The 27,801-nt window shown below is 37.8% G+C and overlaps 1 protein-coding gene across 1 annotated transcript in view; it reads right to left on the minus strand.

Moving 5' to 3' along the window:
* LOC149567289 (P-loop containing nucleoside triphosphate hydrolases superfamily protein) overlaps positions 1-27,801 on the minus strand; it is a 151,208-nt gene that overhangs the window by 109,775 nt on the left and 13,632 nt on the right. Inside the window, exons 2-3 of the mRNA XM_089820454.1 lie at positions 8,979-9,117; positions 8,278-8,754 (exon numbers count right to left, since the gene is read on the minus strand). Coding sequence (XP_089676580.1) covers positions 8,278-8,754; positions 8,979-9,117 — 616 coding nt within the window. The remainder of the gene's footprint in view (positions 1-8,277; positions 8,755-8,978; positions 9,118-27,801) is intronic.

Raw genomic sequence — 27,801 nt, forward strand, 5'->3', positions numbered from 1 at the left:
CTTCCAGAGCTATGGCATCCAAAATAGGTTGACAAAATGATAAAAGATACTCACTTTTAAGTTACCATCTCCTTATATCCCCTCTCCAAGGAAAATCGAACCCTAAAAGAACCCTAAAGTGGATTTCATTTGAACTTTATAATATAACATTATTTCCCCAATAAAGGCGTCCCAATAGAGAGAAATCATTACTTTATTAATGACAAATAGCTCCAAGCATCAAATAAATTCTGGCAAGTGATAATCAAATATTAGAGACTAAGCTCTTTCCACCGAGCTATCACACATAGGCAAATCGATCCAAATGGAGCCAGAAAACTCCTTATTACTCCAAAATGGCTAAACACAGTCTTATTTAAATTATTAAAATGCTAACTTAGGAGAATATTTAAATATATTAAAATATTTCCCAAGTAGCCAAGGAACAATCCAAAACACGAACTGAGTTTGTCACCTACCTATGACTGATGCCGGACAACCTAAGCCAATTGGCAATTTCACCCTCAAATTTAGTGGTACTCCTAAAGAATAGGGAACACACCCAAATCTCCTAAAATTGAGATTAGGGGTGGTCTCATAGAACCTCAACTCTGGAAAACGTCACAATATCCTAAAAGGTAGGAATCTCCTAAAATCAAGGAATTGCCTCCTAAAATTAAGGAACTACTCTCAACTGATCTACTACTACCTGAAATACCAAATCCGGACATTGAAAACCCTGACTAAGTCCGTGATCACCACTGCCAACCTACGAGACTCCATAATAGGTTAACTCTCATGTCACTGCTATATAGAGCTAAAGAGGGGACATGACAGTCCTCCCCTCTCGGAGATGCTTGCCCACAAGCAACTGCAAAGTTGGATGTTGTAAAATAGTCTCGCCCTCCCAAGTGGCATCCTCTATAGGGAGACCTCTCCAACGAACCAAACACTCTCGAATCACCTAGCTTCTCAGCTGGCGTTCCCTCCCTTCCAAGATCTCCTCAGGAATCAATGCCAGCTTACTTTCCTCATCCAATGGAGGTAGAACTGGAAATGGTATAATATGTTGTCCCAATGTCTTTTTCAGACATGCCACGTGGAACACATTATAAATCCTACTGCCAGATGGTAACTCAATCTCATATGCAACCTCTCCAACATGCTTGATAATCCTGTATGGTCCATAAAAACGAGGCTTGAGCTTCTCAGCTCCACCCCCTTTAAGGGTGCTCTGTCGATAAGGCTGCACTCGTAGGTAAACCATATCCCCCGCCTCAAATATCCTTTCAATCCTATGTCAATCAGCGTAGAACTTTTGCTGATTCTATGCCTGTTGAAGATTCACTCTAAGAAATCTCATGATGTTCTGGTTCTCCTGCACCCAATCCTGTGCCAAAGGAACCCTGTTGTCATGATCCACCAGATTAACAAAAGTTAGAGCATTGTAACCATAGAGGGCTCTAAATGGAGTCATAGCAATTGACATATGGTACATAGTATTATAACAATACTCGCCCAAGTGCAATCAACACACCCATGTCCTTTGTTGCCCTAACACATAACTGCATAATACCCTTCAACCCATTTATTAACAATCTCAGTCTGCCCATCTTTCTGTAGGTGGTAGCTGGTACTAGGTGTCAATTCTATACCTGTGAGCTTGAAAAGTTCTTGCCAAAAAGAACTCATGAACCTGCTATCCCTGTCACTCACTATGGTCTTAAACACCTCCCTAAAAAATAGCTCTACTCCCTGAGATGCTGTGAAGTCAACTGCAATAGGAAAGAAGTGGACGTATTTAGTCAACCTGTCAACTACCACGTACATGCAGTCTTTCCCTTGTACTCGAGGGAGACCTATAGTGAAATCCATGGAGATTCCTGTCCACTTTTATTTCAGTATGGGTAAGGGTTGCAATAAACCAATAGGGTGAGTATGCTCAGACTTATTCTGTTGGAAGGTCATACACTCCCGAACATGACATAGAACATCATCCTTGAGACCCTTCCAAGAGAATCTCTCCCGAACTACCTTGTAAGTCTTACTATACCCTGGGTACCTTGTTGAAGGAGTATCATGGTAGGCCTGCAGAATCTGTTCCTTCAACTGAGAACCAGGAACAAGGAAGACTCTCCCTTTGTAATAGATGACATCATCTACTACATTGTACCTATCATCTAAAACTAATCCATCCATGACCTCACATGCATACTGATCTTTGGAGTACTCAACTAAAAGTTGAGGCTTCCAATTTGTTGAAATCTCACTCAATCAACATAGGGTGGCGACTGAGGGTTTCCTGGAAAGTGCATCAACAACGGTATTGTTTCTGCCCTTAATGAACTCAATGTCAAAGTCATAAGCCTGGACCTTGCTCACCCATTCTTGTTGTCTATCATTGAGTTTTGTTTGATCAAGGAATTATTTCAAACTATTGTGGTTCGTTCTTACCACGAATTTACTGCCACCAATAAACTATTTGAACTTGGCTAATGCATGCATGATAGCCAACATTTCCTTGTCATATGTGGAATACAGCCTCTCATTATCCCACAACTTCCTACTCTCATAGGTGATGGGGTGCCTATTTTGCATCAAAACCGCTCCTTTGCCCACGCATAAAGCATCACACTCCAGCACAAATGGCTGTGAGAAATCCTGAAGTGCCAAAACTGGACAAGTGCTCATAACCTCATTGAATCTGTCAAAGACCCCCTGTGCCTGTTCTATCCATCTGAAAGCTCTTTTCTTTGTCAGGTCTATCAGTGGTGCTGCCAACTAAGAGAAACCCCTCACGAATCTCCTATAATAAGCACACAAACCAAGGAATCCACGAAACTCAGTAATGTTCTGAGGGTAGGGCCAATCACGAATCGCCTGAATTTTCTCCTCATGCACCTTCACTCCATTAACACTGGTCACATGTCCCAAATATAAAACCTCTCTAAGTCCAAACTCGCATTTGGATAATTTAGCAAATAGAGACTAACTCTCCATAATGCTAACTACCTCCTCCACATGTATGAGATGGTCCTCCTAAGTACGGCTATAAATCAAGATATCATCAAAGATTACCAACATTGATTTTCTCAACTGCTTGTTGAAGATGTGGTTCATGCATGATTGGAAGGTGGCCAGTGCATTGGTAAGGCCAAAAGGCATCACCAAGAACTCATAAATGTCTATAATGGCAGCAGAAAGCAGTCTTGTGTACATCCTCTAATCATACAAGAATATGATGATAACCTGAACGAAGATCAATCTTAGAGAAGTAGATAGCCCCATGAAGCTCATCTAACAACTCATCAATGCATGGGATCGAATCTCTGTTCTTGATTGTCTTTTTGTTCAGTGCTCTGTAATCTATACACATCTGCAAGGTCCCATCCTTCTTCTTGACGAGTACCACAGAAGAAGCAAAGGGGCTAGAGCTAGGACGTATGAAGCCCATGTCCAACAACTCATAAATGGTCTTCTCAATCTCATCCTTGTATGCCCTAGGAGGACGATATAGGGTGCTGATCACTAGTTTAGCTCCATCCTCCATTTCTATCCCATGCTCAAACCCTCTATCCAGAGGTACACTAGGAGGTATCTCACCAAAAACTCTGCCATGTCGGTCCATTACTGACTGAATATCAACATGAAATGTTTTGCGATCCTGAGGAGTAGGTATTTTGGACTTCACAAAACGTGTAGCCCAAATCATATCATCATGTCTAATAATAGACTCCATTCTGCGAGAAGTCACCTCCTTAGGTCCACCATTTAAAGCTGCTCTCAAGATCACCTTCTTCCCACCTGATAGAAACTCTAACTGCATGTGATGGTGATCAATAATATACCTTTCGATACCTTGTAGCCACTGCATACCCAAAATAACATAATCCTCCAAGGGTAGAATATAGAAGTCATCTGTCAAAGTAAAATCCTCAATCTGTATACTAAGCTGTGAGATCCTCCTAGTGCAGCCCAAAACTGCACCATCTGCAACCTTTACTCCAAAACCCTCAAATATCTCAGATTGCAACCCATGTTTCTCAACAAATTTCTGATCAATAAAGTTGTATGTAGCTCCTATATTGACCAAGCTCATGATTCGCTAGCCCTGTAATGTACCTTTCAGCCAAAAGGCGTGGAATCTGGGATAACCAAATCAAGTAGCCAAAGTCACTTTGGTTGTCGCCAATGACTCCACCATGTCCACCTCCAACTGTGATTGCCCCTGATGAGTCTCCTCGAGATTGTCCTCAGTGTCAGTGTCAAGTATCTCCTCATCACCATACTCAAATCTCCCCTCAATCAAATGAACTTTGCCCTTCCCCATACAACGGTGCCCGAGCTCCCAAGGTTCTTTGCATGAGAAGCATATTTTCTTCCTCCTCAAATCATTCCATGTCTCTGGGTCCATCCTAGGAGATCTAGTTAATTGACCATCCCTAAGTTGTGAGGTGTTGGCCTTCTGTGGAGGTCGTGAATCATTGAATGGCCTTTTATCCAATGGATAAGTAGGAGTGGTGTCTAGTCTCAATGCCACATCAATAGCACCCTTAAGAGTGGCCGGCTAGAAAGCGCGAACCAATCCCTTAAGCCTGCCTTGCTATCCTTCAATGAATAGCATCACACTACACTTCCAGGGCATATCAAGTACCATAACTACAATGCGTTGGAACTCATTAACATATGCCTCTGCATGTCCAGTCTGTCTAAGATGCACCAACTCCCTATAGTAGAGTTCAGTGTCCTTCCGGTCAAACCGGGTAATTAGCCGCTCAGTGAACTCTGCATAGGAATGAATCAAGGCGTGATAGTAGTAACCAAACCATGGTGCCACCAATCATAGGCATCATACGCAACCCCATCTAAATGCAATATGGCAAATTGTATAGCCTCTCTCTCTGGCATTGGTCGTAAGGATAAATAAATGTCCAACTTGTGTACCTAAGCTCATGCACTCGAATCACTAGTGCCATCAAAAGTAGCCAATGAAATCTTCCTCCCAGTAACTCTACTAAGATCATTGTTCTGGTGTGGCCTATTGCCTCTGTCTCCTTTGACCTTGGCAGTATCCCTATGCTGTGAAAAATACTGGGGAAGAGGGAAAACATCCCTAACCTCTGGGGGTAGAGCTCTCCACTCTATGGCTGCCATGACGAATTCCTAGAAACCCATCTCGGGTAGATCAACTTGTATTGGCCTCTCACCAGGTAAAAACTATGGAAGCAAGGGTCTATCTGTAGCAGGTATATGAGGTTGTTCCTGTCTTTGGGAATGAAGGGAGCTCCCAACCGACGCATGGGATCTATGATTTCCAAGAACTAACACAGATCTGTTGCAACCCTACCTGCCTCTTTGCCTATCCAACTCCATCCGCTCCAAATTTCCCTATAACCTCTCAAGTGTCTGGATTATCATAGGCTGAGTATTGATGAGAGTCCTCATCAATTCTCTTTAATCCTCGTCAGTGGTGTTCTGTCTGTTTCCTCTCTGTTCATCTACCATAGTATTTCCCTGTTCAATTCCAAAACCTTGCTCAAGTTGAGCTCTCTTGCGTGTGTAAAATTTGTGTATCTCAGCTCTTGAATGCATAGATTTGTAATCAAATCCACAGGCTCGCAAAATCTAGCTCTGATACCATGGAATATCCCAAATGGATATTTGTTCTGCTACTGCTATAATGTTTAATTATATAAATTATATTTTCCTATAAATTTTTCTTTGATCTTATAGAGCTAGACAAAAGTTGCAGAAGGGTGTTGTTTCTTTTTTGTATTTTTCAGAATATAGGAATTACAATGAATAAATAACAATAACTGATAAAATATAAGTGATAGAAATCATATGCAGCAATACATACTAATCTGGAAATGATTCTAAAATCATACCAACAGAATCTAATTTATTTCAGAATAGTACCAATACATATGTGCTTCAAACAAGGTTGATTCCAGCTAAAAATGGGATCCAAGTGAGCTGCTATAAAGAATGCCAGGCTGAACCAAAGTGGCCGCCTTCCCTAAAAATCCACTGCTTGCAAAGTGTGACTGCAATACTAGAAATCGATCCCCTGCCTTGATCAAACTGTATGCATAAGAGACTTTGAGTCTGATCTTGTTGAGGGCTACGTCCCAACAAATCTGCTCTCAGCACTAGGGTTTGCGTCCTAGGTGAGGAATGCTCTTCCAGAGCTATGGCGTCCAAAATAAGTTGACAAAATGATAAAAGATACTCACTTTTAGGTTACCATCTCCTTATATCCTCTCTCCAAGGCAAATCAAACCCTAAAAGAACCCTAAAGTGGATTTCATTTCAACTTTATAATATAACATTATTTCCCCAATAAAGGCGTCCCAATAGAGAGAAATCATTACTTTATTAATGACAAATAGCTCCAAGCACCAAATAAGTTCCGGCAAGTGATAATCAAATAGTAGAGACTGAGCTCTTTCCAACCAGCTATCACACATAGGCAAATCAATCCAAATGGAGCCAGAAAACTCCTTATTACTCCAAAATGGCTAAACACTTAGCCTTATTTAAATTATTAAAATACTAACTTAGGAGAATATTTAAATATATTAAAATATTTCCCAAGTAGCCAAGGAACAACCCAAACATCTCCAAAACATGAAACTAAGTTTGTCACCTTCCTGTGACTGATGCTTGACAACCTGGGCCAACCGGCAGTCTTACCCTCAAATCTAAGGATACTCCTAAAAAATAGGGAACATACCCAAATCTCCTGAAATTGAGATCAAGGGTGATCTCATAGAACCTCAACTTTAGAAAACATCACAACCTCCTAAAAGGTAGGAATCTCCTACTAAAATCAAGGAACTACCTCCTAAAATTAAGGAACTGATCTACTACTGCCTGAAATACCAAATCCGGACACTAAAAACCCTAACTGAGTCCCTGATCACCACTGTCAGCCTACGAGACTCCATAATAGGCTAACTCTCATGTTAGTGTTATACAGAGCCGAAGAGGGGACATGACATGCTTTGGAACATATGATAACAAAAAATATAAGAAGGAATAACACAAACCAAAAAGTAAGACATCCTACAATGTCCTTGGTAAGGCTCCAAAATGACCTATTGGCAATCTACTATAGCACAATTTCAACAAGAGTTGAAGAATTGGTATGATGGAAGAGGAAACTGAATAGATTTTAAAACCTTTTCAAACCTGAAAGTTGAAAATGGGAAGGAGAAGGTATCAGCAAAGCTGGCAGCTCCAACTTACTGTGGGACAAAAGTTAGCCTTTACTTATGCCAAGACAATTGCAGTTCGAATGGAGACAATTCCATGACTGATGGGATTAGGGATTGGACCCATCCTAAGGGTAATTCACTCAACGGCTAGGGGGTTCCCTAATCTGTAGCTTTGTCTTTGTGTTTTTATAATGAACAAGCAAAGATTTGCTGAGTTTTTACCTTGGATAGGAAATTTTACATAGGTTTTGTCACTCTGTACGAACGTATTGGAAACTTCAAGGAATTCAAATTAGTCTCTCCTGTATTTCACTTTAGTAATTGAAGTGAAAATCTTTTAATTAGTCAAGTAAATTAAAATTATAGAAATATTTAGACTTTGTCTTCCACCATGTCCTCGTAAGAATGCTTTAGCATGTTTGATTGTTTGAAAGAGTGGAATTTAGCTAAACTAATATAAAGATAGAGTAAAATTGACATATTGTAACATAGTACAGTGAATTTCCGTCCAGCACCTCATAAGTTTTTCCAAGGACTAAAAAATATATTTCAAGGTGTAATAATTTGTGTATCGTATATTCTTCAAGGTTTAGATTTCAAATCTTGTAGGCCCCTTGATCTTGGAATAGATTGTTTTGCCAGTGGTTACATAACTTGTTAAAAATATTACAGCAGACAAGTATGTTGCAAAACTATTATTCAAGGTAAAGCAAAAAAAAATTATATTAGTCCACTTGCAATAGTTGGCCTGTGCAATATGGGCCTGTAAAAGCACCCTATACCAAGCAAAAATCATACAGATTAAACAGAAAATGTTTTGACAAAATGAATAATACAGAAGTCAAACTCTAAAACTGATTATTAAGATTCTGGAAACAACTTATCCTTTCAGGCCCTTTAAATGATTCAGTACTCACAAGAACAATAAGCTCTGATTCTTTTTGAATGCCAGAAAATTCTTTAAAAGTTTTGCAAACAGAAACCAGAATCAACAGTGCAGTTTGAAAAAGTTTCCAAATAATTAGAAGATTGTACCCAAAACCAGCTAATGAAAATAGACATAAGTTTACAAAAATACCAGTTTTAGTCTTGCTGTAACAAACCCATTAGCAGCAACATCATCCTCAAGGCCTTCACTGTTTAATGGCGGCCTTCCATTTTCATGCATCTGATTTAATCCCTCCAAATGTCGTCGTTTTCTTTTAATAACAGTTTCATTTGCATTATCTTCATCATCAATTTGCAAGGGTGAAGTAGGATTTAAAGTCTTTTGGCAATTCAAACGGTTTGAAAGTGTCGTTCGCTTCTGGATGAGCTCCTGAAAAGAGTTGCTTTGAGTAGAACCTGCATCTCCCTTTGGCAAAGTCTCAGCTGGCTTAGAACCCTCAATCCCATATAAAGATGTTATCTTAGCCTGTGTCAACTGTTTGGGGACAGTGGAGGAATTTTTAGCTGGCTGGTTATCCATGCCTTTTGGTTGGTGCATGAGATCTCTTCTTGGCAGGTTGGGACAATGTGATGAAGCCAAGTTGGGATTCTTTGGAGAGAAATGATCCTGCAGATATAAATAAAATAATGTGCAAAGTTGCAAACACATGGACAAATATGAAAATAATACTACTATTCATTATGGTTTTCCAGTAATAACATGATAAGCAATTTAAATGACAGATCAAATGATAAAACCCTTCAACTCATTTTACTTTAGATCTCACATTTATTGTCAAATCATGCTTCAGTTTCTTGAGGTAAGACACTCTGAAAGCAACTCTTTCATACCAGTTTATCCTTGCTCAGGGCAGCTTCCTTGTCAATCAGAGGTTTAAAGAATGCAGATTGCATGATCGTTTCAATATCGATGCTCCCTCTTTTAGAGAAAATGAAATCTTTCTTGCACCTTGCCTTTTCGAAAGCATGACTATGGTTTTATGAATGAAAAGTCAGTGAGTGATAAGGTATTCAAAAAACAGATAGACAGAAAAAATAAGAAGCTCCCCAAAAGCTACAAAGAAACTACTTCTAGCAAACACGCAAATAATTTAATTTCCTCAATCTAAAACTAAATGAAAGTTTAACTTATTATGTAGATTTTCTATATAATTCATTTGCTGGGAAAAGATGGATACAGGTAAAATGCCTACTAGAATTCCAGATAGAAACACTGTTCTTTAAAAGAAAGACACTCTGTATATAAAGAATCTCCTCTATATCTCTTGTAACCAAATTTAATGAATTTGCTTATAACAAGGAGATGAGAAGAATACATATTAGTCACAAGAAATTGTTATTAATTCAAATCAGTGAAATTGCCTTCCAACCCTAATGTTCCAACATATTGTAAATAGCATTTGTCAAAAACTTGAGAAATGGCAAAAGGGGGCATACATGTCACGTTGAGAGCATAGGACATATATCATAGAATAACACACAACTATTATTAAAAATACTTGGTTCCAACTTTAGTGTAACACTTTATTTGTTTTATGTAAGAGGTCAAAAGTAATATGTGCTATTAAAGCCCCCAAAGGTTGGGTGAGTTGGTCTAATGTTGTGGGTAGATCCCCATGGTCTTGAGTTTGACTCTCCTGCCCCAAACTATTCTGCCACACCCACTTGGGGACGGTGTGGATTGCAGCATGGCCGCAAGGATTAGTCTCACCTCAAACTTGGCCCATAAAGGAACCCATTGGGTTTAAGTCACAGGGACACCCTAACGATAACAAAAATATATATATATGTGTACTATTAAACACTGAAGTGGCTCCATCAGTAATTTGTATTTAAGTCCATATGAAGCATAGTTGCAGGACTCAAACTCCGGTATGTCTCATGCATACACTGACAAATTAAAAACCGAAGAAATCTATAGATTTTGAACCAAGATTGGAAGTAGCAAATAGTGAAATAGAAATGCAATTAATAAACGTTGAAGAAACAATAACCTCATCAAAATAGTGAAACAGAAGCTACGTTGATCACATATAGAGGTATACATCAATCAAATAACATGTCATGCCTCCAAACTAAATTACAGCCTTAAATAGGAAATAAGCGTGGAAGTAGCAATTAAATGAAGCAGGCCAACTAGACTGGAAAAAATTAAAATGGTAATAATTTATTTAAAGAGAGCCGACCTGCCAAGGAGACACTAAATTGAATTAAATCTGTTTTAGGAAGCGAACAACCTGTCAAAGGGATACCTCCCTTGGAGGAGATGCCTCTTTAAGAGGCATGAAAGGGTATATAAAAGAAGGAGTTAAAGAAATATGGAAAAGAGAAACATCAAGTCTATGACAAAAAAAATTCTATTGAGCTCTACAACCTAGGGCACGCCATACGAGGAGGCCTTCCCACTGATGGAAGGCCCCTAGCAGCATTAATTCACCCCAATCTTACAGGTTGTCCTTAACTCCTTTTATGGGCCATATTGCTCAACAAAATGACTCTACTAAGGAGAAGGCGGGAGAGAAAATTCAGAAACAGAAGACATTCAGAGATGTCCTTAAAGACAAAACCCCTGTTGAAACAAATAGCTTTGGTTCAGAAAATTGCACTGATCATATGAGACTATACTCATATATATATATATATATACACATGTCGATATGTTGAATACCAATATGTATATGTACATGAATATAATCTGCATTTCATTATGGTGATCGCAGCATTCAGAACTGCCGATGCATATTATTATTGAGTAATATCTAAGAAATGATTTCAGTAAACAAACGTATTTATACTGATTGTTAAACAATTGCAATGGACTTAGTTAAAGTCTTAATGGCATTAGTTTTGTTATGACTAATCACATCGGGTGTGACCATTGCACCGATTGGGTGCATCAGTGTATGCTCATGATTCCATTTGGAGACATGCCCATTCACCCATGTACCCGTCCAGACTCATATACATAGTATATGCCGCCCAATATTGCAAATATAGAAATTGGTTAATGTATGCAGATCAAAGGCAATACAGACATCGATCTTGAAGGAATATTTATATCATTTGCATTAAGATTATATATACTGTGCAACACTTCAGATTCTTCATTGGCATTGACTGTACCTACAGGAAATACATACTTCAGCATTGCAAAAAGAAATCTGTAAGTAAATTTTACATGGCATCCAAGCTTGGCCAAGGAAAGATCGCACTAAGTTTATTGAATCAGATTTTTACTTTAAGAAAGCAATCCTCTCTCCCTACAAAATGACAAACACAATGAGATTTGAACATCACCTTGGAAGTGCTAAAAAACATTGAATGCTGGAAACTTCGAGTAATGATGTTGTTAAAAGAAAACAAATTGGAATCATTTGTAAAAGAGGGCAAAGAGGAACCTAAAGATGATCCTAAGAAATCAAAATGGATCGTGAAAAATGAAAGGCAATGAAGATAATTGTAGATGTTGTTCGAGACCACATAGTACCTATTGTGGCAAAACATACCACAGCATATCGTATGTTTTGAGCTCTTGAAAATGCATTTATAATCAATAATACGGGCAGAAAGCTTGTTTTTAAAAGCTAGATGAATAGTGTAAGCATGAATAAAGGAGAAACTATAAATGCTTTCTTTATGAGAATCGCAAACTTAAGAGATCAATTCTCTGCACTTGGTTATGACATTGAAAATCAAGAATTATCCTTAATAGCCTAAAATCCCTAAACTAGATTGTTTAAGATCAGATTGTCTTCAAGAAGAATCGAGATTAATGATTAAGGGAAAACGCAAAACCCTAGATGAAGATGTTCAAGTTCTTAATACAAATGCTCATAAGAAAGGAAAGAAGAAAAACAACAAAAGGCAAAAAAAAATCATGGAAAAGAACAATCCAAACAGAAGAAAGACTTGTCCAAAATCCAATGCTTCAAATGTCATCTATATGGACATTATGCAATAAATTGTCCCAATAGATCTAAACCTCAAGCATCTTTTGCAAAATCTAAGAAGTCAAATGAAGGCAATGAATATGAAAAATATGCTTTCTATTCTGCATTATCCAGCCAAATATCAACAAAAAGGAATACATGGATAGTTGACAGCAGGTCTTCCAGACACATCACTGGATATTAGGATAACTTAGAAAGCATGAAAATAGAAACAGATGAAGAAGTTACAATTGGTGATGATTTTGCACACTCCGTAAAAAGAATTGGGACTTGCACCATAAAATTGAAATTTGAAAATTCTATTCAACTTTCTGGAGTTCTTTATGTACCAGGTATTAAGAGGAATTTAATATCTATATCTGCACTTGAAGATGATGGTTTTAGAATCGCATTCATGGGAGGGAAAGTACTAGCATGGCCTAAAAACTCAACCATTAAAAGGGCTCTAATAATAGCAGTAAGCCAAGGACTTTTATATGAGCTATGTGCTAAGACAAACCTTGCACTTGTACATGAGACCTCAGATTCAAATGAAATATGGCATAGAAGACTAGGTCATATCAACTTCCGTGCTCTAACATCAATGGAGAAGGTAGTAACCAAAATGCCCAAGTTAAACCATATTCGCAATGAATCTTGTAAAGGTTGTGCCTTAGGGGAAAACACTAAAAAGCCATTTCCTCATAGTTTGAGCAAAACAAAATAAGTATTGGAACTAGTACATTTTGATCTATGTGGGCCCATGTGAAGAGGTTCTCTCTAAATTTAAAGAATTCAAAACTATCACTGAGAACTCCTCCATTAAGAACATTAAAATTCTGAAAACAGATAATGGGAAGGAGTATACTTCTGAAATATTTAAAAAGTTCTGCAAACTCACTAGGATTAAGAGGGAGTTCATAGTCCCTAACAATCCTCAACAAAATGGGGTTGCTAAAAGGAAGAATAGAACTATTGTAGAAGCTTCTCGGGCCATGATTTTTGATCAAAATTTGAGTATGTCCTTCTAGGCTGATGCATCCAACATAGTAGTCTATATTCAGAATAGATGTCCTCACTCACATTTGGACAATAAGACTCCTGAAGAAGCATTTTCTGGAAAGAAACCTGACATCAATCACCTAATGATATTTGGATGTCCTGTATATGTTCATGTACCTAAGGAAAAGAGGACTAAGTTAGAACCTTCTAGAAGAAAGGGTATTCTTATTGGTTTTAGTGAAACAATAAAAGGATATGGAGTCTACATTCCTAGACAGAAACAAATAGAACTAAGCAGAGATGTCATCTTTGAGGCAGACATTGCTTTTAGACGAGCCAAAACCTCCAATGAACTAGATACACTTGATGTACCTTCAAATGAGACCCCTGCTCCTGAGATTCAAAGGGAGTTTCCAGAAGAGACTTCAATTGAAACTGAAATCCTTCCTAAGACTAAAGAAGAGTCTTGATCACTCTAAAAAGCCACTTTGGGCAAAAAAAATAATATAAGAAGGAGATGGATTTGTAGCCCCTTCAGGAACCTTCCGAGAAAGCAAGAGACCTAGGAAATTGACATATAATGCTTTCATGTGTGAGAGCTTGAATCCTGAACCTTCTAGCACTTCTGAAGCTCTTAAACATCAAGGTTGGAAAGATGCCATGGTGGAAGAATTCTAGTCTATACTAAATAATGGTGTTTGCAACATAGTTCCGAGACCTAAGGAAAAATTTGTTGTGTCTTCAAAATGGCTCTTCAAAGTTAAGTATGCTACAAATGGCAGCATTGAAAAACATAAAGCTCGTTTTGTGGCTAGAGGTTTTTCTCAAAAGGAAGGAATTGACTTTGAAGAAACCTTTGCACCAGTTGCCAAGTACACTTCTGTTAGAGCTGTAATAGCCATCGCAATAGCCAAAGGTTGGAAAATCCATCAAATGGGTGTAAAAACTGCTTTCTTAAGGGAAAAATAGAGGAAAAAGTATACCTGGAGCAGCCAGAAGGATTTCTAATTCATGATGATGCTTCTTATGTTTGTAAATTGAAGAAGGCTCTATATGGACTCAAACAGGCTCCCCGGGCCTGGTATGAAAAGATTGACAAATACCTTCTAAGTCTTGGATTCACCAAGAATGTGGCTGACCCAAATCTCTACTTCAAAGTAACTAAAAGTAATATGTTAATTCTAATTCTTTATGTTGATGATCTTCTGATTATAGGGGAAGAACATCTTATTAATCAATGTAAGAAAGATTTGGCTTCTAAATTCGAAATGAAGAATTTAGGAATTCTTCATTACTTTCTTGGTTTGGAAGTACGTCAGAAGTCTGGTAATATCTTTCTACATCAAAAGTAGTATGCTATTGATATTTTGAAAAAATTTGGAATGTGGGACTGTTGACCTATGTCTACACCTATGGAAACCAACCTTCACAAGCTAAAGGAAGCAAGTGCTGAATCCAGACTAGTTGATCCCACCTTATAGAGACAGATAATTAGGTCCTTGATGTATCTAGTAAATACTCAACTTGATATCTGCTATGCAGTGAATGCATTAAGTTGGTTCATGTGTGAAACTCGTCACATTCATCTTGTTGCCCTGAAACATATATTGAGGTATCTTCAAGGTACTATTGGATATGAACTTAAATATGAGAGTACCAGCTTGGAGTTACATGGATTTTCTAATTCCGATTGGGCTGGAAGTGTAAAAGACCGGAAAAGCACATCAGGATGCTACTTCAGTTTAGGATCAGCCATGATTTCTTGGATCTGTCGAAAGCAAGCTTTTGTTGCTCAAAGTTCTACTAAGGCAGAGTATATTACAGCAACTATGGGAGCTAGAGACGCAGTGTGGCTTTAGAAGTTGCTTTCTAACTTATTTGGTGAATCTATGAAACCTACCACTATTCAATGTAATTTACTAATTTTGATTGGGCTAGAAGTGTAAAAGACCGGAAAAGCACATCAGGATGTTGCTTCAGTTTAGGATCAGCCATGATTTCTTGGATCTGTCGAAAGCAAGCTTTTGTTGCTCAAAGTTCTACTGAGGCAGAGTATATTGCAGCAGCTATGGGAGCTAAAGAAGCGGTGTGGCTTTGGAAGATGCTTTCTAACTTGTTTGGTGAATCTATGAAACCTACCATTATTCACTATGATAACCAAAGTTGTATCAAGTTATCTGTGAATCCGGAATTTCATGATAGATCCAAGCATATAGAAATTCCTTACCACTATGTAAAAAACATGGTGGAAAGAAGAGCTATTCAATTAGAATATATTAATACAGGTGATCAAACTACTGACATTCTCGCCAAGGCTCTCCCTAAAGTGAAGGTTGATTATTTCAGAAAGAAACTTGGCTTGATTGAAATGTAAGTTTATGAGATTGAATCTCAACTTTGTAAATTTGTATTAATTAAATAAAGATGTTTAAAGTGTAAACTCTTTTGTCATATGTCTGACTCTATGACTCATGGGCCTACCCTATGTTCATTATTTAAGGAGATAACCTTTTATAATGGAACATTGATTTTGATAATTTAAGGTTACGACTTTAGTATTATTAGATTACTATCATGATGAATATCATGTGACTTGATATTCAAGGAAAGATCATATTAGTTAAAAAAGAGCATGTTGATGGATATCATGTGACTTGATATCTGTTGAAGATCAATATGTTCAAATTCATGGTGGATATTATGTGACTTAATATCTATGGATGTACCTGATGGAGCTCTAAAATTTTGCAATTTTTTACTTCCATTTCTGTTTCACTTTTAGATGATTATAACAAAAACAAAGTAAACAATGGATTCCTTTGTATGAAGTGGATAAACTAGTCTAATGGAAGGGTATGGAAGTCCAGATTACTAACAAAATCCAAGATGTTAATGAAATATCAAATGGTGTAAATCTCATAGCAGAACCGACAATGAAGCTCTGTGATTTCTTAATGCCAAGAAACAGATGTCAAATGGTGAGACGTGTTTTAAATAGTGGCATCTATACAACAAATGAAACCAAGCAAAGAGATGGTGATGGTATACTGAAAGCCACCAAGACAAAGGCGTCTTAGATTTCGACGATATCGTGCAACAATAAAATTATATGGAGAAGCACGGGAATATCATTCATGGAGAAGTTAAATGTCGTGAGCAATTAAAAGGAATGAACCTGTCCGAGTATGGAGCACACGATGATGTGTCCTCATACCATGTTGATTAGATTGGAAGCCACAGATGTAAGAAGATATGCTACACTAAGCCCAGTATGGTCCCCTAATTTAGCGATCATCATATACAGACGCCCTGGATATGGATGCGCGAATGATAATAGCTTCACCTATTATGGGATTGATCATTTGTTTAGAAATCCAGATAAATAAGCCAGAGTACATGAATGCTGAATCACGATTGCTAGCAAGGAATTCTCAGAAACTATCATGTTTTACCTTTGCCCAACGAATGAATCTTAGACAAACTTATGACAGTCATACGATAGAACATGAACAAACTTCAACCAATGGAATCATTGCGTTGCAAGAGTAATTAATCCGGAACTATATTACTTGTATGGTATTGTTGAAATATTAATTTCAACTACAAAATCCATATGCCACCAAAAAAAATAAAAGGCATAAGATATCTACCAATGATATTAGGTGATTAAACTTACTAAAGGTCTTTTTATTAAGGATATCAAACAACGATTATTTTAAAAGTAAAAAGGATTTAAATGAAGAGGTGTGATTGTAATTGAATTGAAAATATTATTTTTAAAGGGAAGGTAAACAGGTTCAAGGAGAAGGTCTACCCGCCTAAGTGTAGCGGAGCCTGAAGTGCGAGGGAATCGAGAAGTATTCCCGTTCATTGGCCAAAACTGATTGAGAAGTCCTATCGGAGAAGTGGTAGGCTCTTGAATTTCCAATCTACGAACCAACAGTACCATGATCTGGTATGGTGAATATCATCTGACTTGATATCTATATACACAACTGAAAAGAATATCAAGAGACTTGATTTTCTTATATATATCTTGAGGATATTACTTTTTATAATGAGAAAAATTCATATGCACTTTGTCTTCCCTAGCTAAGAGGGAATGTTGAAACAAATAGCTTTGTTTCAAAAAATTGCACTAATCATATGAGACTATACTCATGTATATATACATGTCGATATGTTGAATACCGATATGTATATGTATATGAATATAATCTGCATTTCATTATGGTGATCACAGCATTCAGAACTGCCGATGCATATTATTATTGAGTAATATCTAAGAAATGATTTCAATAAACAAACATATTTATACTAAGTGTTAAACGATTGCAATGGACTTAGTTAAAGTCTTAATGGCATTAGTTTTGTTATGACTAATCAAAGCGGGTGTGACCATTCCACCGATCGGGTGCATCAGTGAATGGTCATGTCTCCATTTGGAGACATGCCCATTCACCCATGTACCCGTCCAGACTTGTATACATAGTATATGCCGCCCGATATTGCAAACCTAGAAATTGATTAATGTATGCAGATCGAAGGCAGTACAGACATCGATCTTGAAGGAATATTTATATCATTTGCATTAAGATTATATATACTGTGCAGCACTTCAGATTCTTCATTGGCATTGAGTGTACCTGCACGAAATATACATACTTCAGCATTGCAAAAAGAAATCTGTAAGTAAACTTTACACCCCTGTTCCAGATGGCACGTGTTTTTTCAGGCAAACCCAAGCCGAAGCACCTTGGCTCGACGCAGCAGAAAAGGGAGGTAAGGTTTTTAGCACCAGCCCTTTTGTTATCAAGCCAAATGCACAAATGCCTGTAGCATTAGAGGCTGAGAAAAACAGACCTGAAAGATCTGAAAGATATACCCTCAAGAAAATATATGAATGATTGGATTCATAATATTTGGAATAAGAAATCTGGCTTTCCATTTTCATACTTCCGTCTGATTCAAAAAGGATTTATTTTAATTTTCTTTAGCAACCCTAACCATCAGAAGGAAGTAACCAATAGACAGTGCTGGGAAATCGGCCCGAGCATGTTTCATGCCCTACCTTGGAATCCAGATGCAAACTTTGACGAAGTTGTAGCTTTATTGTTCCCTCGATGGCTAACAGTGGGGAAAATCCCTCCTTTCTTGTGGAATTTCATCCCTCAAGCATTACTTCCCATTGGAACTGTAATTAGAGTTGACCATACAGATAACCTTCTTCCACATATTGATGCTCGTGTCTTAATTGTTATTAATCCTGGAACAGAGGTTCCCAAAACGCTGGAATTTGATATTGAAGGCTTATGCTTCTCTTGCCCTATTACCTTCATTGGAGGTCTTAATGTATGTTTTTTGTGCAGAAAGGAGGGGCATAGGAGGAATGACTGCCCGTTAATTAAACCCAACGATAATCCAATGACCTCTAAAAGGGCTTCCTAAAAATACTCATTCTGCTAACCTAATAAATTGTCCATCACCTCTAACCTGCAACTCCAAGCAAAGCTTGATGCTCTACAGGCCAAGTTCTCTTTAAATAGCAGTAAGGATGTTTTTCAGACCTCGTCTCAACCCCTGATTATTTGTAATCTGCTGGACATTAACTCCACTACCTTTGACCTCGACCACCCCAAGAACAAATCAAAGGTCAGGACCTTGAATGCCCAGCAGCTTGCCCTCCAAAAGATCAGAAGAATGGCTACTGCCAAGAGCGGACCCAGATCTGTTATCTATGGGAGTTTAAATCTAGCGTAATGGACGAAGTAGGAGGAGGGGAGGGGAGAGATCCCCCACCAATGGAAGTGCCCCTGGCGGAAGGGGAGATAGTTGGCTCAGCAGTTGCTGATTCCTCTAATAAGGAGAATCCCAATAGTTTAGAGGAGCTACAAGATACATATCAAGGAGCAAATAGACTATTGGATTTTGAATTGATAGTCATCCCAGACAAATCAGCCTCTAACCATCTGGAGACTCCTCCACCAATGGAGAAGAACTCCCCCACTACTGCTCTTGTTACATCCACTGTAGAGGAGATTGAAACCCCATTCACAGTCCTTCAAGACGATGAGAGAATCATGAATATAGATGAAACTCCCCTTAAAGAAGGAGAGAAAATTTTGTTTACAGCCCAAAAGAAAAGAAGGGCCAAAAAAGAAAGCCTTCTCAAAACAATTGAGGGCCAAACTGAAGAAAATGAAAGTCAAGACAAAACTGTTAAAAAATAAGGGAGACCCCAGGCTCCACTAACATTCTTAAGAAAGTAAAAGCAAAAAAAGCAAATAAGGAGAATCCCAATAGTTTAGAGGACCTAATTGCTTTGGAAACTTTAAAACCCCAGAAGGGCAAAACTGTGAAATTACAGCATGATGGTATTAAACATAGCTTCCTAGAATGTTAGGGGATTAGAATCACCAGATAGAAAATATGTTGTCAAAAGATTCCTTTTAGCAAATAAAAAAATTGATATCTTGATGCTTCAAGAGATAAAGGTCGTTGGTTTTGGTCTTGATATTGCTCTCAAATGCATATGGAAAGATGCAAAATCATACACCACGTCCCATGCCAAAGGTACAGGAGGAGCAGCAATATTGGTAGGACCAAACTGGAGTTGCAACATTCTAAACTGGTGAATATCCCCTTGCAACAGAGTTGTATGGATTAAATGCCAGGAAAATGGGAGAGAATTTGCTATCTGTAATATCTATGCTCCCAATGACCACAGAGACCGAACTGAGTTGTGGAAGAGTTTACTTCCTGATATACCATGGATCCTGGGAGGAGATTTTGATATGGTGGTTTCAGCAAGTGACAAAATGGGAGGCAATAAATTTGAATGGAAACGGAGTGAGAGGTTCTTTTGGAATACGATGGTGAACAAATTGAGAATCAAAGACCCATTAGAAGGTGCCAAAGATAATCACCAAGGAATATGGCTCACTTGGTCTAATTTGTAAGTTGGAAGGAAAATCATCTTCTGCAGGACCAACTTTATGCCAATAGAGACTTCTTTAGATTTGTGGTAGGGCCCCATGGTGCTCCAATAACTGTGACTCCTTATACTATGTCTGATCATCACCCCATCTCAGCCTGTAAGCAAGATAGTTTTTGTCTTAACACCTCCCTGCTGGAAGATGAAGATGTGGAATCTGCAGTAAATATTATTAGGTGGTTCAATAACAACATAGGAACTAAAGAATCTACAATTGAAGCATGGGATCAGAAGGTGAAGTCATGGAAAGTCATATTCCAAACAGTCAGAAGAAAGAAGGCCATGGATAGAAGGTAGAAAGAACTTAATTTGCAAAATGAACTTATTGAAGCAGAAACTGCCCTACAGAATAGCCCTGATTGTGGCGATGCGAATGAGAGAATGATTTATACGAAAGATGCCCTAAGAAAAATACAACATCACCAAATTCAAGGAGCTAGAACCAGAGCAAGACTCAACTGGATCAGTTTAGGGAACAGGGGAACCAAATACTTCTTTAATATTCTGAAAATGAAAGAAGCTAGAGCAAGAATTGAATTCATCGGAGAAGAAAACAAAGAACTAAAAAGTTATGAAGATATCCTTCAGGCTTTTGTCCACTTCTATAAAAACTTATTTACTTCAGAAGAAGCAAGGGGTAACATGGAAAGAGCTAGATCAACTCTTACAGAACTTATTCCAAAAAAGCTAAAATGAGAAGATGTTCTGGAATTAGACAAAACAATCTCAGAGGCAGAAATAATCAAAGCTAATCAGAGCGTCAGTGATGATAAGACACCTAGCCGTAATGGCCTCCCTATTGAGTTTTATTTACAAGATAGTAAACAGATTGGAAAAGAACAATCAAGGTATACAATATGAATTAAGCATTTATAAGGAACTCCCTAGGAGAAAATATCAATGCTAGAGTCAACAAATTAATCCCTAAAGAGAGTGACAGAAGTCTGATTAAAAACTGGAGGCCTATTACCCTCCTCAATGTTTCCTATAAAATCATGGCCAAGATCTTGGCTTCCAGATTGGACGGGATATTGCCAAAAATCATCAATCAAACTCAGAGTGGATTTGTAAAAGGAAGGTACATCCTAGAAAACTTAATAACTTGTTGGGAAGCTTTGGACTGGGCAAAAGAATCCAATCAATAGGCTTGTGTGGTACTATTAGACAATGAGAAAGCCTGTGACAAAATAGAGTGGGGATTTATAAACATGATGATGAAACAATTGGGCTTCCCGGAATTCTATTACTCCATGGTGCAAACCTTATTCAATGATGCAAAATCTTGAAAACGGGTGTGGGTTCGTTAGTACAAAAACAAGTAAAAATTATAAATATATATATATATATATACCGCTTCAAGTTCGGGTTCGAAGTACCGGTTCATTGGTACGGCAAAATCTTGAAATGGGGTGTGGGTTCGTTTGGGTTTGTTAGCACAAAAATAGGTAAAAATTTTATATATATATATATAGATAGAGAGAGAGAGAGAGAGAGAGAGAGAGAGAGAGATACATATGTATGAAGCCTAGAAAAATGAATAGAGATTACAATGCTACATGGTATCATAAAAGCAACAAAAGCACTATAAACTTGTAAGGTTAGCATCATATCTATTATCAACAACAAAATATTAAAATAAAATCAAGTTCAAGTATCATTGTTTAAACTTTAGACTGTCAACAATTAGAACTTTATGCTAAGTTTCAATCATCTAATGGATTGTCTAAATGTGCACCTTCTTCTTCTTCTTCTTCATCATCAAAGGCATTAGTTGGTTCACAAACATTGTCAATGTTATTGGGATCAACTGCACTAATAACATTCCTGCTTTCCAAGTTGTCCAACGCTTATTACTTTTTCATTGTACAAAGAGCTTGCTTGTTTGTAATTAACATTCTACTTGAAAAATGTTATATAAGTAGCTTGCAACTCCCTTCACCTATTGAAGATGTTATTTAACGTTTCAAATATGATTTATCACTAAAAGAAATCTTGAGGGCTAGTTTAATTTGATCTAATAAATATTTGAACTTCAAAAAATTTTGTTTTGTAATGTTAAAAATCTTTATTCAAATTCTGTAATAATTGTTTTCTACACTAAATTATAGAATGTCCCGAATTGAACTGCACCTGATCCACACTCGGTCTACCTAGGTGTGCCCTGGTTCGGTCATGGTTTGACCTAGGTTTGACCTAGAGGAAACAACCTGCTTGGGTTCAAACCCAAGAGGAACCCAAAAGGAAACTACGACTAGGACCAAGAACTGGTTCAAAATTCGCCTGGTTTGAAGGGTAGGGGAGAACTAGGTAACAAAGACCAAATCCGTAAGGCAAGGTTGCCCCTTAGCACCTGCCCTATTTGTCATAGCAGCTGATGCAATCGGATATATACCTAGAGATGATAATGCTTAACCAAGGGCAAGAGGTATCTACCTCCCCAATGGAGATGAAATCTCCAACATCCAATTTGCGAATGATACAGCTATAAATATAATAATGGAAGAAAATAATGTTCAAAATTTGATGGTGAAACTAGACCGCAAAGTGTCTGGAAGCAAGGTATCCCTACCTAAATCCATAATGTTAGGATGGCAAGAGTCTCCCCCAGAATGGCTTAAACAATATGGTCTGGCTTGGGGAGGACCCAATCATATTGTCAAGTACTTAGGGATCCCTTTTTTGTATGCCCTAACCTCAGGGAAATAAGGAATTGGGTGAAAAGCAAACTTGACAAGAATTTTTGTAAGTGGAATAATAGATACCTCTCTCTAGCTGGTAAAATTCAGGTGTGCCAAAAAATCCTCCTTGTACACTATTTATTATGCATCAGCCTGGATGTTTAATCAAAACCAGATTAACTGTTTTTAGAAGTTGATTAGGGACTTCCTCTGGTCAAATGGAAAAGGTAATGAGAAGCCTCATGCAGTCAAATGGCAATGATGTGCCATGAATAAATCCTTCGGAGCGCTTGGCCTTAAAGACCTTAGAATGCAAGGTATATCCTTGGCAGCAAAGTGGATTGCAAGAGCCATGGAAAATTGTAATAAGAAACAACATTTCAAGGGGTCACCTAGCTAAGGCCTCCTTCTGGAAAGGACTAAACATTAGTGACCTCTTATTAGGCAGTTTTGCAGTCAGAACCAAAGGTTCCAATGTGTTCAAAGCAGTATGCAGATGTTGGGAAATGGTCAGAATGCATATTAGTAATAATGGAGTAATCAACAAAGATACTACAATCTGTCAGGAGAAATTTATTTGGTGGAACGTAAAACATGGACAGAAGCTCTGCAAAAAAATGGGATTGTCTGGGCATCAGCACATTTGATGATATTTTGGAGGATGGGAACCTTATTAGCTGGGATGCTCTCTACTCGAAGTTTGATCTGCCTTCCACCCAAACAAGGACATATTCCTTAATTAAGAGAGCCTGTGAACCCTTGCTGCTACCTAGAGCCTGTAAACCCTTGTTGCTGCCAAGACCCTCTGTTGTTGCTTTTGACAGTCAACCCTTGCCTGGAGTGATAGCACCCCTTTACCCTGCACTAAAGCCAAACTTGTGTATAACTTGCTCACAGACAATGATGCCATCCTCAGCCATCTCAACTCGGTTTAGAATCTCTCCCTAAGTCATCAAGATTAGGGGACTATCCTTGACAATTTGCAACATAGACTTGTGGAACCTAAGAAACTTTGCTTGTTGTAGTGCCTCCTTCTGCACAAACTGCCTATCCTTAAACCTGAGGGTGACATTAACATTTGCTTCTACTGTAGGAAACCTAAAACCATTATTCATATCTTTTTTGAGTGTATATTTGCTAAAGAAATTTGGGCCATGTTTGGATTTCATGAAAACCAAAATTACACTATATTTAACATTATGTTAGGAAAGATATTAAATACCAAGAATATTTGCAATTCCTTTTGGTCTCTGATTTTAGTTGAAATACTATGGCTTTTGTGGAAAAATAGAAACGATAACATTTTTGTCGGTCTTGCTAGGAACCTTACTAGGTCTCTTTGGAGACTCGTATATTATAACATTTCAATGCAGGTTACACTTGTCCTAAAGATAGATGAAAGGAAATTCAAAGAATTACTGAATGAGGGCACTGCTACAATGCTGAAAGAGGAGATTACATTTGGGTACATGACCGAGGAGAATACAAAAACCCCCTCTACATTTGAACAAGCACTAAGATGGACCCGAGATCTCGTGAAGGAGAATAGAGGACCCTCGACTGTTGTGGCTCCACTTACCATCCTCCCACCAGCAATGGTGACTGTTGTTAATGTCAGCCTCAAGGCCAAACTGTTGTTGTATCTAGTGATGCTATACTTAGTTTCCAGCTTAGTCATTATGTACAAAAACTAAACGAGGTGTCTATCTTTTTGTAAAATTTTGTATAAACTACATGATAGAGCTAATTGTTAGAAATATAAGAGTAACTGAGAGGGGAGGGGTGAATCAGTTACCACAAAAGCAATTCCAAATCCCTTAGATGTCAATACAAACTTCCTTTTAACTCACAGCTCAATTAGAACTAGATATTCACTGTAACTCAATTAACAAAACAATCTTAAGATAATGATGTGTATTAACCTTTAGTAACTTAGTTGCAGAAAGATAAAGCAATAAGCAAATAAGATGAACACATGAGACACCAAGATTTAACGTGGAAACCCAATTTGGGAAAACCACCAATGCAACTAGTGACAACTTTTCACTCTTCTGAAACGAGTCTTATTAGAAGCCAACCCTATTAAAGGTTACAAAACACACTGTTAGGTGTGACCCTGTTAAAGGATTTGAATTACCCTGTTAAGAGTGGCCTTGTTAGAGGCCTTAAGACACTTCAATCTAGAAATGCCACCTGGTTAGAGGATTTACAAAATAACTGTTAAGTCAACTCTGTTAAGAGATTTCTTCACTGCTACAATTGTTAGAGAGTAACAATGATTAACCTAATTGACGAAGCAACTCAATTGCAGATTTAGATCACTGTTCAGGCTTATCCTCTAGATCCTCCCTAATCAAAATATTCTTTGCAGCTCCTTGGATACTCTGCTCTAAATCAAATATCCTTCTTTATTTGCATCTTATCTTCTTCTTCACTTTCTCATTCTTCAATCCACATATTGACCTTTCATATATATGAAATCCAAAGTCAAGTTGGCTTGAATACCCCTTCAAATAAACATATAACATCCACTAAGTCGGGTTGCATAAACCAACTAATAAATAAAACTAATCTATCGAAGGTCAACTAAAATTGGGTCGCTCGGTTACCACTGAGTTCCTTGGTAACCAACCTAACTCGGTTTATACTAAACTCAATTTACACAGGAATTCCTAAACTTGCTTCTTTTGAACTTATGCTCGACTGATACTGGAGTCTTCTAAACTCGGTTCCAACTAGTAGTGCTCGATTAGAGTATAACATTTGTGTAACATCAATGACGATATACAATTGAATAATTGTTATCAACAATGTAGCTCAACTACTGTCGAGAATGGTGATCCTAAAACTGTATGGGATCCTAAAACTGTATGGGTGCAAAAGTTGTAATTTTGTTTATACTTTATACTCAATAGAAAATATATATATATGGAAAAGAAAAACACAACTAACACAAGCAAAGATAAACCCTAAGCAGTGTGTTAATAAGTTAGCAACAACTGCACATGGAAGAGCGCACTAAGCTCTCTCTCTCTCTCTCTCTCTCTCTCTCTCTCTCTCTCTCTCTCTGTATGCATATATATATATATATATGCAAAAATAAATAAACAAATATACAAAATTATAAAACTAAATCATTTGATAGTATGGTACTTCATCATTGACCAATATCAATGCCAAAGTTAAATATTAAATCATTGAATAAACCTTGAAGACACAATAGCATCATCAAATACACATTCTATCCTCAAAGTTGTAGTGTACTTCAAAAATCAAATAAGGGTTTGGGTGTAACACCCCCAACAAGGCCAAGGGCAACCCCTTGTGGGGTTCTGGGTCGAGTGCCCGTCGCAGGGTCTTGGGACAGTGCCCAAGGAACCCTCGTCACTGAGACCAAATTAAAACCTTCAAAACCACATTAAACTCCATGACACACATCATTTTATGGCCTCATAAAGGGTCATTTTAGGTCTATGAACAATTACCTTTGGAAAAAACCACATGCCCTTCGAAATGCCAAAATGGAGACAACGAGTTAGAAGAAATGAGCAAACAATATGATACATTTTTAAGTTGAGTGGTCTCATAAAGGGCCATTTAGGGTTTTAACCAAAAACTAATCAAAAAAGCACTTCTTTAATGAGGTTTTTAAGCTCCTTTTTGTGACTTAGGTGGAGAGGCGCCTAGGTGAGCTCTAGATACACATAGGGTGTGCATCACAGGCTGTAGATGCACTTGGATGCGCAAGTTAACATCCATAGTCCATAGTCTATAGTGTGCATCCAATGCACATACAGATTGCATCCACAGTGTGCTTCCAAACTAGAGCACATCCACATCCATTGCACACTAGCGTGTGCATCCTGCAAGTTGGAATATATATATATATATATATATATATATAACACCCTTACATGGAGCACACGCAGCAAGGCAAAGAGATCAAATGGATGGATGGGCCACTAGGCTGGACACAATGTGATACCAACCCTCTAGTTGAAGAGCTTCAATTTCAATAATATTAATTGTAATAATTTTCTGTTTGAGATCTTGTCTTTAACATTCAGCAAAATATGATTTCAGTGTATTTGTATAGGACTGTAGGAAGCTGCGCTACTGGATGTATTTCTTACATTACCTTCAGGATGATTACTGCAGGGTGATATACTCATGATCTGACAGTACTATTCCATTTTGTAATGTGCTTATATGATCTTCAATAGAAAGAAATAATTGTCTATATCAGGTTGTAGTATTACTGTTCAATTGTGGTATGCATAAGTATGTATGTGTTATGTATTGTTTAATATGTGGGTCATAATAGATGTGTAACAATGTATTCGATGAATAATCCTTAATAAGTTAATATTGACAACTATGTCGAAAGACTAGATTTCCAATGTCTGTCAATTTGTCGCAATCAACCATGAGGATGGGAAAGGAAACAAGGGAGAAACTGTTATCAGGTCCTCCTCCAAGCACACCAAATCATCGTAGTGACAGATAGTCCCATGAGGCCAAAGGTGCAAGGAGTTCCCCGCCCTTAGGGCTTAGAAGGGAAGTAGGATTTGGACACCCTATTCTGACTTCCCCACCAACCTCCAAAGTGGTTGATTATTGCAATGGATTCAATGGGATCTCAATCATGTATGGTGAACAAGGTAAGCAGATACAAGTGCCCTCACTAGGTACACCCCCTCAAGAACAATGTCGGGTACAAGGCCGCATAAGATCAAGAGGTATGGTGTATCCGCTATTGGGACTAGGGGAGAGTGTTGCTTCTGGCACCCTATCCCTGAGTATCCTGTTCTCTAATCAAGGCCATTATGATTGTGAACCCAAATAACAAATTTTAGAATAAGATGATTGTGCATATCTGTTCAGTAACCCTTGTAATAACAATTGATATTATGTATTGTATTTTTGCCTGATATGATTGCAAGATCTTAACAAGGTTCCATCTTGCTTTAGATTATTTGGGTAGGTTAGATCTCTAACTAGATTATGTTCCTTGTCTATTAAATATGTGATTCTAGAGGAAAAACTAGGGC

This window comes from Cupressus sempervirens, chromosome 3 (assembly GCF_028749045.1).
Source record: "Cupressus sempervirens isolate cs-2001-9-10 chromosome 3, ASM2874904v1, whole genome shotgun sequence".
NCBI lineage: Eukaryota > Viridiplantae > Streptophyta > Pinopsida > Cupressales > Cupressaceae > Cupressus > Cupressus sempervirens.